General features: G+C 48.1%; 2 protein-coding genes across 4 annotated transcripts; one reads left to right on the top strand and one right to left on the bottom strand.

Moving 5' to 3' along the window:
* The first annotated feature begins 1,974 nt into the window (after window positions 1–1,974).
* LOC123096352 (pentatricopeptide repeat-containing protein At3g12770) lies at window positions 1,975–5,360 on the top strand. 3 transcript variants are annotated; one of them, XM_044518058.1, is made up of 2 exons: window positions 1,975–3,993; window positions 5,063–5,360. In XM_044518058.1, exon 1 carries the CDS (start codon window positions 2,028–2,030, stop codon window positions 3,486–3,488), a length of 1,461 nt encoding a protein of 486 aa, XP_044373993.1. In that variant the 5' UTR covers window positions 1,975–2,027; the 3' UTR covers window positions 3,489–3,993; window positions 5,063–5,360. The 3 variants fall into 3 exon arrangements, with proteins under 3 accessions (XP_044373993.1, XP_044373994.1, XP_044373992.1); XM_044518059.1 differs by lacking the exon at window positions 5,063–5,360 and adding an exon at window positions 4,072–4,636; XM_044518057.1 differs by lacking the exon at window positions 5,063–5,360 and adding an exon at window positions 4,093–4,636.
* LOC123096353 (serine carboxypeptidase-like 42) lies at window positions 5,357–9,028 on the bottom strand. The gene is made up of 10 exons (XM_044518060.1): window positions 8,715–9,028; window positions 7,623–7,730; window positions 7,428–7,520; window positions 7,250–7,342; window positions 7,074–7,159; window positions 6,630–6,908; window positions 6,409–6,542; window positions 6,169–6,261; window positions 5,949–6,066; window positions 5,357–5,852 (listed from the first exon to the last, which is right to left on the bottom strand). The coding sequence occupies exons 1-10, from the start codon at window positions 8,959–8,961 to the stop codon at window positions 5,685–5,687; spliced, it is 1,419 nt and encodes a 472-aa protein (XP_044373995.1). The 5' UTR covers window positions 8,962–9,028; the 3' UTR covers window positions 5,357–5,684.
* Between the last annotated feature and the right edge of the window lie 3,018 nt (window positions 9,029–12,046).

The raw sequence follows: 12,046 nt of genomic DNA on the forward strand, positions 1-12,046 counted from the left end.
ACTAGCGCCCCCATGGTTGGGCCCATCAGCACCGCCCCGCCCAGCGCCTAGCATCCCTGCCTCCAACTGTGTCAGTGGCGTGCGCGGGGACGTCACCCTCGCCCGGCACCCAGCAGTCGCGCCTCCAGCTCCAATAGTGAGTGCCCAATTTGGAAGATGAGGATCGACGATTTTCCTCCCTAACAACACATATCTCCAATGAAGTTCCTCGCAATGACCATGGCCAAATCGCATGTCCCTCTCTTTTATCCTCACCTTTCTCCTCGTCCATGTTCCCGCATCCCGCTATCGTGGTGGCGGCGAGCCGTTAGTGGAGAGGTGATTTTTGTGGCGAACTTGGGGCCCTGGGAATGTTGATGTCGATGGTGGACATCGCCATGGCGATGGACAACCTCATCTGAGCACTCTTAAGCCCTCTTCTCGCCAGCGTCCATGGCCAAATAGGAGTCGAAGGCCACAACTTTGGACAGTGACGACTAGTCGGCCCAGGCATCATGTCGGTATTGCGCGGTGATGCGACGCTGGCGCTGCCGTTTGCAACCTGCAAGGCTGACATGGCGATTGCAACGGTGCTAGGCTTCGCCGCAATGGGCCTGCTGCGTTTTCATCTAGTGCCTTTTTGACTTGGCATGGAGCATTCATTTGTGCAACTATCAAAAAATGCATCGCAAGATGGTGATTGGAGCATCACTTCATGCTCGAGGTAAAAACTCTAGTCCCCACCTTTACTGGTCGGGTTTGGAAGTGACGAACTTGGGTTGTTATCTCGTTGAATACATTTTTCTCCTTGCTATTGTGTTGGACTCCATTGTTTGGTCTCGATAATCAAGATGAAAATCCTTATTCATGACATTCCGGTTGGACGTGGCAGTCGACAAAAAAACTCAGTGATCTACTCTTGCCATCCAAAGCCCCACACTGGAAACTTCTTGTCTTTGGATCCACAACTTTAGCTGACAAAAATCATCGAAGCCAACTCTTTTTTACCCTTAGGTGCACTAGATATAGATATAAAGGAACCAAAGCCGAATCCGCCCCGTCTCTCCTTCCACCTCCACAAGGACGGGAAGAGAAGGCCTTCGTATCAAACCGTTCTAGCCCCCCGTCGAGTTTATTGAAGGACCTCCTGCCAAATCACCTCCAGCAGTTGGCTTCCACCGATGAATACGACCGATAGAAGAGATGGGAGGCCATTGGACACTACCTGCATGCGCCCATGAGAAACTCCACAATGGCACTAAGGAAAACACTCATAAGGTAACTACTAGCATGAAGCTACTACGTATAGGGACGGCCCAAGCTCCCCTCCCATTTTCACACTGACCGACGGTGTTGTCTGAGGAGAAAAGAAGAGGAGCTGGGGAAAGAAATGAGAACCATGTCTGCTATTAGCCATTTGGTTATTTCAAGGCTTGTATTTTTCTATATATTTTTAAACACTCGTAGAAGTAAGAAAAATTGCCCTCCTAAAACTTTTTTTGTGAGAAAACTTCCGATCTATTCATCAACTGTCAAGGTAGTATAAAAAACACTAGAAGTAAAATTTACATCTAGGTCCGTAAACCACGTAGCGACGACTACAAGCACTGGAGCAAGCCGAAGGCGCGCCGCCGTCATCGCCCCTCCCTCGTCGGAGTCAAGCAAACATTGTTGTAGTAGATAGTCGAAAAGTCATCGTGCTAAGGCCCCATAACCAGCGTACCGAAACAACAACCGCCGCAAATGAAGAGAAGTATAGATCGAAAGGATGGATGTACCCTGGAGGCATTATGTGTTGACGCAATCGGTAGTGGCCAATTATGATAATATTTATTGGACTTTAGTTAGTAAAAACGCCTGAAAATTGCACATAAATCGGTGAAACCCGAAAAAAAGAACAAAAAACAACGGAGCCGGACGCATAGAAGCCTTGCCCGACCGCCTGCTCGTGAGTGAGACGCTGGAGTTGCCCCCCCCCCCCCCCCCACCCACCCACCCACCCCAAAAAAAACGAAAAAGCACTGTACACCTCAAAGCGGCGGCCTCCAATGATGCCGCCGCCTAACGCCGGCCGTCTCTCCGACCTCGTTCGGCGCTGCGCCGCCGCTAAGGCTCTAATCGCCGGCGCGAAGCTCCACGCACAGGCTCTCGTTGGTGGCCACCTACCCCAGGCCACCCTCGAGACGGACCTGGTCCTGCTCTATTGTCGCTGCGCTGCGCTCCCTAGCGCCCGCAAGGTGTTCGACGCGATGCCTTCTCCGTCCATGCACGCGTACAACATCCTCCTTGCCGCCTCCCCACCCCTCTTAGCTCTCGAACTACTCTCTGGCCTCCTCGACGCCGGTTTCCGCCCTGACTGCTATGCTGTCCCAGCGGCGCTCCGGGCGTGCGCCGAGCTCCAGGACCCGCTTCTTGGCGCCGCACTCCATGGATTTACCGTCCAGTTAGGATTTCTCTCCAATGTTGTTGTCTCCAGCGCACTTCTTGACATGTACGCCAAAGCTGGTCTCCTGGTCAATGCGGTGAGGGTGTTCGACGAGATGCCTGAAAGAGACTCTGTTGTGTGGAATTGCATGGTTACCGCTTATGCAAGGGCCGGGATGACAGCTGAAACCCTTGAGCTCTTCAGAAGGGCTCAGGTGGAGGCGGTGAACATGACGAGGGATCTGCGGGCTGTGCCGAGCGTGCTAAATGTCTGTGGAAAGGAAGGGGAGATGATGAAGGGGAGAGAAATACATGGTAGGATGGTGCGAAGCCTTGCATTCGATTTGGATGTCCCAATTGGGAACACGTTGATAGACATGTATGCAAAGTGCGGGCGCGTGGACGCGTCACAAGCAGTGTTTGCAGGCATGCAGGAGAGGAATGTGGTGAGCTGGTCGACACTGATATCTTGCTATGGTGTCCATGGAAAGGGAAAACAGGCATTGCATGTGTACGAGGAGATGTTATCTCAGAGCGTGAAGCCGAACTGTATCACCTTCACATCTGTCCTTTCAAGTTGCAGCCACTCAGGGCTCGTGACTGATGGCCGGATGATCTTCGAGTCAATGAGGAAGGTTCATGGTGTAGAGCCCACTTCTGAGCACTATGCATGTATGGTGGACCTCTTGGGGCGTGCTGGAGCCATTGAAGAAGCTGTCGGGCTTATAAAGAAGATGCCTATGGAACCTTGCGCTACTGCATGGGGAGCTCTACTCTCTGCTTGCGCCATGCATAATAATGTCGATGTTGGAGAGATTGCAGCATATAGGCTGTTTGAGTTAGAAAAAGGCAATGTCAGTAACTATATCACTCTCTGTGGAATTTATGGTGCAGTTGGTCAGTCTGATGGTGTTGCAGGATTAAGGTTAAGGATGAGGGAACTTGGCATGGTGAAGACGCCTGGTTGCAGCTGGGTTGATGTGAAGGGAAGAGCTCATGCCTTTTACCAAGGGAGCATCCCAAGTTATTTGAGGAGACGAATGTTTTGGATTTTAGATCGGTTACGTAAGGATATGGGCAATTGAGAATCTGAATATGAGCATGCTGACCAGTAGTACAAGCCGACTTAGCACTGAAGTTGGTATGGTTAAGTCATGTACTACCGCAGTCAGATATTGGTTTGAGGATAAAGCAGTAACCAGCCTTAATTGTTATCATGGGTTCACATCAGCAATTCTTTTAATCAACGAAAGAGTTCTGGTAAATGTGGACGCTCGTGGCCTTGAATATTTTTGTGGCCAATATCTGAACCAAGATGCTGTGAAGATGAAGCGGTGACTGGATGAGAATGATGCTGGTTCTTCAGTTTGAGGCTACGACTATCTGCTCTGAAGTGACTTCCACAGTTGTACTAGTGTACCACATATCTGATCTGATTGTATAACACATGAATCACATGTTCTGAAGTGCGGCAAAAGCAGTTGCATGCAAAATTTGTTAATGGCGGCAAGCTGGGATGCAACTGGAAAAAGTGAGCATTATGTTCTTCAGTCATTGCTTTGAAGCTGACAAAGCACATCTAAACTGAAGGTAAAATTATGTTATATTTTTATTAAGTTTCAATTCTTGTTGGAATTCTATAGTCTGCACTGAATCTACTGCTACCAGTGATACAAAATTTCATGGCAGAATATGTGGACATCACAAAGAGAATCATTAGGCCCATAGACAGTAGCAAGAAAGAATTTGCTTGGGGGCAAAGCGATGAAGGCAGTGACCAACTGGCCATTTGCCCATTTTAATCAAGTCTGTAACCTCCAGAAAGAGATTGGTATAGTCAACATGAGTTTGTGTGCCTGGTTGCATGATTATTATCAGATTTGTAAGCTAATCAGTGGTTCTAATTGCTTAGACCCTTTATCTGTAATTAAGTTCAGTCTTCTGGACAGTTTCTTTTGTCTCTGATGATGGGCAAATAAATGAACTATCCACTTATTGCTTTGACCATGGTTGTAGTCACTATGTTGGCTGGCCAGATTTCAGTCAGTATGAGTATTGAGGTACTGCTGTATACTTTGTAAAGTTGTGTACCCTTTGGGATGGCTTTCTTCTTAGTATTACATAGGAATATATAGTATAGCACTGGAATCAGCAGGGTAGGGATTCATGGTTAATATTGTCAGTCAAGATCAGAGTATTAATAAAGAAAAGAAACATCCAGTTTGGCTACACACAGCTATGTATACTATAAATACTACTATTTCTATGTTTATACTCTGTACAGCGGTCCAAGGGAAGATACAACTCTTATTGTTTCCATCCAAGTTAACATTGTCCTTGAATGGTAATACTTTGTCACCCTACTATAGAGTTGTTAATGTAAATGGTGCCAAGATGATCACCTGTCACCTCGTTGATACCGTCCAGATTCACTTCATGACAGCAATTTGGGACTGCCCAAGAACAACAAATGTAGTTTTTTATATGTATAAGAAAAATATTGTTACTGTCGGCTTTTGGCCTTTGGGGAGCAAAGAGACATCCAGTCTCCAACTGGGGCAGCTTCTATGTGTTGTTTTCCAGGTCTTAAACTACCATTGCAATGTATTCTTTGTGTCCTTCGATGCAGATTAGCTTGAATATTTTACTCTTGATGCAGTTCTACTTTCTGGACCTTGTGTCCTTGCACACTGGTCAAGCAGAATTTGTTCAGAAATAACCCTGATTAAGGCAAGGAACTGCCCTGCCGACTGGCACAGTCGGTAGGTGAGCTCACCACAGCATGGTAGCAGGTAACTTTAGTAGAAGTTTGTTACATTGTCTTGAGTAAAAAAATAAAAAATCATGGATAAGGTGTTGAATAAGTTTGGGCTTTTTCAATAAGATCAGCAAACCATATCAGCATTCCGTTAGCAACAAGAAAGTAAATCATGTCACTTCACTGCCAACATTATCCTCTTAACGAACCTTTTTATTCATTTGGTGTGGACCGATGAGATGATTTAGGCAGAGTTACATTTGCAAGTGCCCACCAAATTAACTACATTGACATAATTGCTTGTACAAATTACTCTGGAATCTGCGTTCCAGGTTTTGAGGGATGCAATCTAATAACCCTGATAAAGATCATACTTGCTAGCATGCATTACTTTTCCATTCTTTCTAAAGAATCAAGAACTTATTGATCAACTTATACATCCTTGAGAACTGAACTCTTGTAGCAAGACTGAAAAATCCTAATCTATTTTTTTTTCCATATCCAGCTGCTTTTGTAGGTACACTTAGTCGCCAATGGGTGGATAGGTTGTGTTTGGGAGCCTCTGTCCAAGCACAAATGAGCGAAATAGGCCGAGAGCTCGGTCTGGCTGTGCAAATGGCACCATGTGAGATGCGCCCCGCACTGTTGCAAAGGTCAGAAGATTACCGTACTCTGTTGTCCAACCTCCAACCTTGAAAATCAAAGAGCAACATATGTTACATTCATGTTTTATATCATCAAATTTGGCATCTGTAATTCAACTTGTATTCATAGCATAGAAGTATACCTGGCCTTTGCGGAACCAAGTACTGTACGGAACTGTGACAGGCAACCCCATGTCATGAGCTAGCTCTCGCACAAGGGTTCGGGAGCCCAAGAGGGGCACCACAGAGTCTTGATCGCCGCTGTAACGTAATTCACATTGTCATAACAAATTGCACACGGAATGAAACAAATTATCTGAATAAATATACTCAGACTGGTATATGAAAAGGTAAGTTATTTACCTGAATATCCAAAGTGGTATCTTATGTTCCACTATTCTCCGAAGTAAAGGCAAGATGTTGATGTTACCATCCTTATCGGTGTAATTCAGCACACTGGGACATGATTTTAGATGATCCATGTGAGTTTGAGTTGCAAAGATGAGCAGTTCATTTACTCTGACACTCTCTTCTCTCTTTACATATTTATTACTGAAAGGACCAACATATGTATTTGGCAGAAGTAGCAATAGAAGCACTTACTCACTGCACATGCCCCAGCCATAAGGTAGATGTGTTCTATTAGCATGAAGAGCATGCTGCACTTCTGGAAGATTGAAGTAGAAGTACCTTTCATATGACATGCAAACATCCACTCCTAAACTGATCTTGGTCACCTAGGTTGCACAAAAAACTAGTCACACAACAGCAATCAAAGGTTCTGATGTAAATATCATGTGCCATCCATGAGGCAATGAGCATACATATTTGCGCAGTCGTAGCTCCTGCATCACGATCGATGGGTAACAGACGTCGAGAATGACATCATAGTTGTTGACGTATTGTCCAACTATGGAGTTTGCCTCGGCAATGGCATCATTGCATGACTTGCTCTCATTGTGGGGGCTACCGAATGTGTAATCCTCAAAATCACAACCCTTGTTTATGGCCAGAAATATCTCATCAGATATCATACCATGGGACCAGAAGTACTCATATGTCGCGGGGACATCCCTGTCAAGCTTGAGTAACGGATTCCCGATCTACTCAAGGTAATCTCAGAGTCAACAAAATAGTCGTAGTAAGTACTCCCTCCGTCCCATAATATAAGAGCGTTTCTGACACTACTAGTGTCAAATACGCTCTTATATTATGGAAGTAGAACATAGTTGATTCAAGAGATGTCCAGGCTATGCTTGACTACTTACAGCTACCCCCTTGATATTGAACTTAAAACCCTTAGATTTCTCATTGTGTGTGAGAAGGACATCAGTGAGTTGCGGTATATAATGCCCTGCATTATCATTAGCGCAGAATCACTCGCCATAGAAGAGAGGCAATCGAAACACATATTCCTGAAGTAGAACTTGAAATGCTTTCTAACCTGCATAGCTCTCTCCCGAAAGAAGTAAGCTGCTTGATCTGTACTCCGGGAACTTCTTATACCATCCCAACAGAAATTTGTACATATCATTAGCTGCATAATTAAAGAAACATACAGTTAGATTGATGTGTTCGGGCTAACCGGCATCCTGCGATGTCACAAGATCGCATCGGTTTACCGGTCCGCGCATCTCCCGTATTGTAGTCTGACGAAGTGTTGGAGTAGGACCATCCAACTCCGGCGGGCGATTCAACAAATAGAAGATTGGACACTGAAAATTAACAAAGATATGAAACAACTAAGAGTTAGTAAGATCTACAATTTCTTTCACCGAAACATGTGATCAGAGAGATGGTTCCCAAAATCTCTCAACCTTTATTCCACGACTTCTTGTTTAATCGAAGGCCTCTGCCATCTCCTCTGGGATAAAACGGACCGAGCTCCGTAAACGCACCGCCTCCAACCGAAGAACAGCCAGGACCTGAACGTCAGTGAAATTTTGCAGCAACATACAGTTAGCAATCACACTTCCATAAGTGGTAGCAGTACTGAGATCTTTATCTGCATCATAGTGTAGCAAGGCACTGTTACATCAAAGAAAGAAGCATCTTTTTTTTACCAAATGATGCCTCACTGCTTTTAAAAATCCTCAAGGACCACAACACACAAAGCCCAAAATGAGGCAAGGGTCCAAGGGAACATGGTGACCTCAAAGATACTCACAAAACTGATTAATTTTTTCCTTGGCAGGTGTGGAGCAGATGACGATTAGCGAATGGGAGGAAGTTGTTTGTGTTTCCAGTTCAGGAAACACTGCCTGTCATCATATGACCCCTGATGGGTGAACCAGCACTCAACGTGCAAGAAAGGTACAGTAGAGGAGGAAAAGGTACCAAGGAATTGACTAGTTTAGTATGCTCCACTCATCAGGCCACTAATGCAACAGTGCTATTATTAGCCATGACAATTCCAACACCATAGTAAAAAAAATTGAAAAAAAAACCCAACTAAATAGTTTTTTTAAAACTGTTTGGGGAAACCAAAATAGTTCCCAGAAACTCTCGAGATCCAGACAGAAAAAACAAAGTCGCTGTGAAGGCTGTATGTGTAAGGTGAAATGCAGACCGGGTAGAAATTCCTGCGTCGTCCTAACTCCCAACCGCTCAAGTCGAGAGCTAATCAACCGTGCACATAGGAGTACTACTTTAACACATTTTCTACCAAACTAACGGCAGTGCATGCCACTGTTGCCTCTCGAATCCAACGAGAAAATTCAGATGCGAACATAATTCTGAAGCAAAACAAAACAAGGACCACGGCGCAAAGGCCAACGCTGCTCGGCAAACTGGCCGAAGAAACAACAGCGACAATAACCAGAGATCAGAAAGTGACAGCCCAAGAGCAGAGTGCGCTGCAGAGAAGAAGACGAAGAAGCAGTAGCGGTAGCCAGCCAGTAGGTACTGACCTCCGTTGAGCCAGAGCGTGAGCGGCCTGCCGACGGCGTGGTCCTGTGCCTCCGCGAAGTAGTAGAAGAGGCTCCTCCCGGCCTTGACGTCCACGTCCACGTACCCGGCGAACTGCCTGAACCCCACGACGGGCTGCCCGGGCAGCCGCCCCACCAAATCCTCCTCCGGGAACCCGAGCACGCAGCTGCTGGCGACCAAACAAACCATCGCCACCGCCAGCGCTGCGGCTCGCCAGGAGCCCGCCATTGCCGCGATGACCTCGAGAGTAACGGGAATTGGGAGGACCAGTGAGGTAGGAGGGGGGAGGTGGGCTGGGTTCTTGGGTCGAGAGTTCTGGGGATATATACCGGGGGCACGCAGCTTTTCCGCCCCTGACGTGGAAACAGCGCGGATTTTTAGTTCGTAGGTTGTTGCGGGTTTAGGTCTGGATTCCATTGTTTCCTTTTGTTTAAGATTCTCAGTTAAGAGAAGATGATAAATTCGGCGGTGCTGGAAAATGCTGTGATCTGATCTCTTGATTTGAACCCTTATTTGTGATTTCGGAGGATGTATATGGTACATGTTGTGACAAGGTGATGAATCTAGACTATCTTTTGAGTCGAAAAGTCTCATCGTAGATGTTGTGACGGTCCAATTTCTTGACGTCTGCGATGCCAGTGCATAGGTGATTTCGTTATGGCATGGAGTGATGTTTTTGTCCATGCTACAAAAATTTCTTTTAGGATGCGTCAACACTTTCCCCGTTTTTCCCAAAGCAATCAAGACTATTACAGCTTGCAGTCAAACATCCAGTGGGGGATATTCTTCTGGCACGTCAAAACAATAGTATCCTTGCGGCCGAGTCAAGAATATGTGACTTGTTTTTCCGCCGGTCTGGTTGCTGTTTTCCTAGCCGGCTCGCCGGCCGCTATCTCTTTCGCCGTCGACGGAAATATAGAGGGACCGACGGGGGTCTTGTGGCCGACAACACCCAGCGATCCAGCATGAGAAACCACTTCCGGCCATGGGACCAGAAACAGGCGAGGTTACTTAGAAGTTGATCTAGGCCTCGTCCTAGCTTAGTACTAGTAATATTACGGATGGCAAACGCACGCGTCCTAGATGATGTTGTTCCTTTCCTATGTCGACATGGAAGAGGGTCAATGGCAGCATAGCGAATCACCTGGAATGAATAGTGTACTAGGTAGCCGTTGGGGCGAGGCCCTGCCCCAGGAGGTGATAAGAAGCCATTTACTCCCATGCAGTTGGGTCGGTCGCCATTCAATCACCCTGCGTCAGCAGGCTCCGCCCATGGCATTGGCATGGCACGGCGCCGCAGCCACGGCCGTACCCACAGCTCTGCTCATTCATGACGACGACAGATCGTCCTGGATCCCGTGAAACACATTCAGATCCAGGAACGCATGGGTGCATACTTTATTTGCGTTCGACGTAGTATCATGCACCTGCGCTAGGGCAACTCCAACGCGGACCGCCAGATTACTCCATGGACCGAACGGTCCGAACACTTTTGACCATCCAACAATGGGTGCCGCTCTCGGAGGAGGGGGTGCAAATGTTTGAGGAGCGTGCAAAGGAGGACACCCTCATTGCCGAGGAGGATATGTGTGGGACATCCCGCACGCCTACGTGCTGAGCCCGTATGGGAACGAGGAGAGGCATGACGAACGTAGGTCATATTAGCGACCACGTGCTCCAGATCGGACGACGATGACTCGGACGGCGACACGAGCAGCATTGGAGGTGCCGGTGGCCTCGAGGCTACCCCTACAAGGTCAATGTTTGTACCTTGCCTAGTTTTAGTTACTAATAGTTTAAATTCAGGTTGAACTTGTTTAAATTTCATCGGTTTGATTTTAATATATCAAATTTTGTTCAAATTTTATCGGTTCCACTTCAATTTTGTTGGTGTTTGTGCATAGTCCGTTTGGATCGTACATTTGGTGACTACGGTTGGATGACCGCTTGTTGTCGATGGTGCAGGAACTGTAGTCACCAACATGTTTGTAAACGCATGCGAGGACTCCTAGCAAGTGCAGGAACTACAGTACATTTGGTGACTACAATTTTGTTCGTGTTTGTGCACAGTCTGTTTGGACCGTACATTTGGTGCAGGAACTGTAGTCACCAACATGCTAAAGGGGCAAGCGCAGGCGAGGAGTCCCGATGCATCAGGCAAAGGTTTCCATATCGGTGCAACGAGACCAAGACCAGCAGGACGGCAGGATGGAGGTCACCGTGGAGCCCAAGACGGCGTCACCACCAGAGCCTTTGGCAGGCGAAGACCACCTTTAGTCAGGATAACTTGTACTAGTTGTCTCCCTTCAAATTTGGCCGTTGTTGGATCCCTTTCCGCTCAATATTTGGGGAGAGGACCAGGGCCTCTATAAATAGGACTAGCCACCACAGTAGGAGGCAACTGATCTTGAACTGATTCAGATCATCCTCAACCACACACAAGTTCACCAAGCACAAGAGCACCTCTCCTCAGGAGGCTGTTCTTCCCTTGTAGCTGTTCATCCTCATCCCAAGAGGCAATCCACTACACCACACTGGAGTAAGGTATTACACCACATCGGTGGCCCGAACCAGTATAAACTCTTGTGTCTCTCTTTCTATGGGTTCGTCGAGCTAGGCTTTGAGATCGCAGTGAGGATGAGGGCATGATTAGGTAGGGAGAGATCTTCGTGCGCACCCCAGTGTTCGAACCTCAAGGGTTTTGCCGGAACCCGAAATCCGACATTTGGCGCGCCAGATAGGGGTGCGCCGAAGTTGTCCTTCCGTCGGTCTACGCTTCGCCATCACCGCGCCTCACCCTCATGGCCGGCGTTGCTCTTCCGGCTGCGACGACCGATGCCCGTGGCGGGGCCAGGGGGCTCCGAGCCTTGGCCCCCGCCTTACGGCAGGTGCAGTGGCCACCCAAGTTCAAGCCAAAGATGCCGCCGCGCTACGACGGAGCGGCGGACCCGTCAGCTTTCTTGCTGGCGTACGAGGAGGCCGTCCTTAAGGCTGGGGGCGACGACAAGGTCATGGCCAACTGGCTTCCCATGGCCCTCACCGGCGCACCGCGCGCCTGGCTGCTCAACCTCCCCGGATCCACGGTGGCATCTTGGGAGGAGCCGCGCAGCCTCTTCACCGCGCGCTTCGCGGCACCGGCGCCCCTTGCTGTCGCGGCCCTCCTCGGCGGCTCGCAAGCGCCGTCCTCGGACCGTCACGCCAAGCCGTTCTTTCGCCAGATCAGCGCCGCTTCCATGCGGCAGGGGGCTCCCCCGGGTTGGGTGGCGCCCAAGGCCGACCTGACCTTCGACTCAGGAGATCACCCCGTCTCCAC

The sequence above is a fragment of the Triticum aestivum genome, chromosome 4D (genome assembly GCF_018294505.1).
Source record: "Triticum aestivum cultivar Chinese Spring chromosome 4D, IWGSC CS RefSeq v2.1, whole genome shotgun sequence".
Classification (NCBI taxonomy): domain Eukaryota; kingdom Viridiplantae; phylum Streptophyta; class Magnoliopsida; order Poales; family Poaceae; genus Triticum; species Triticum aestivum.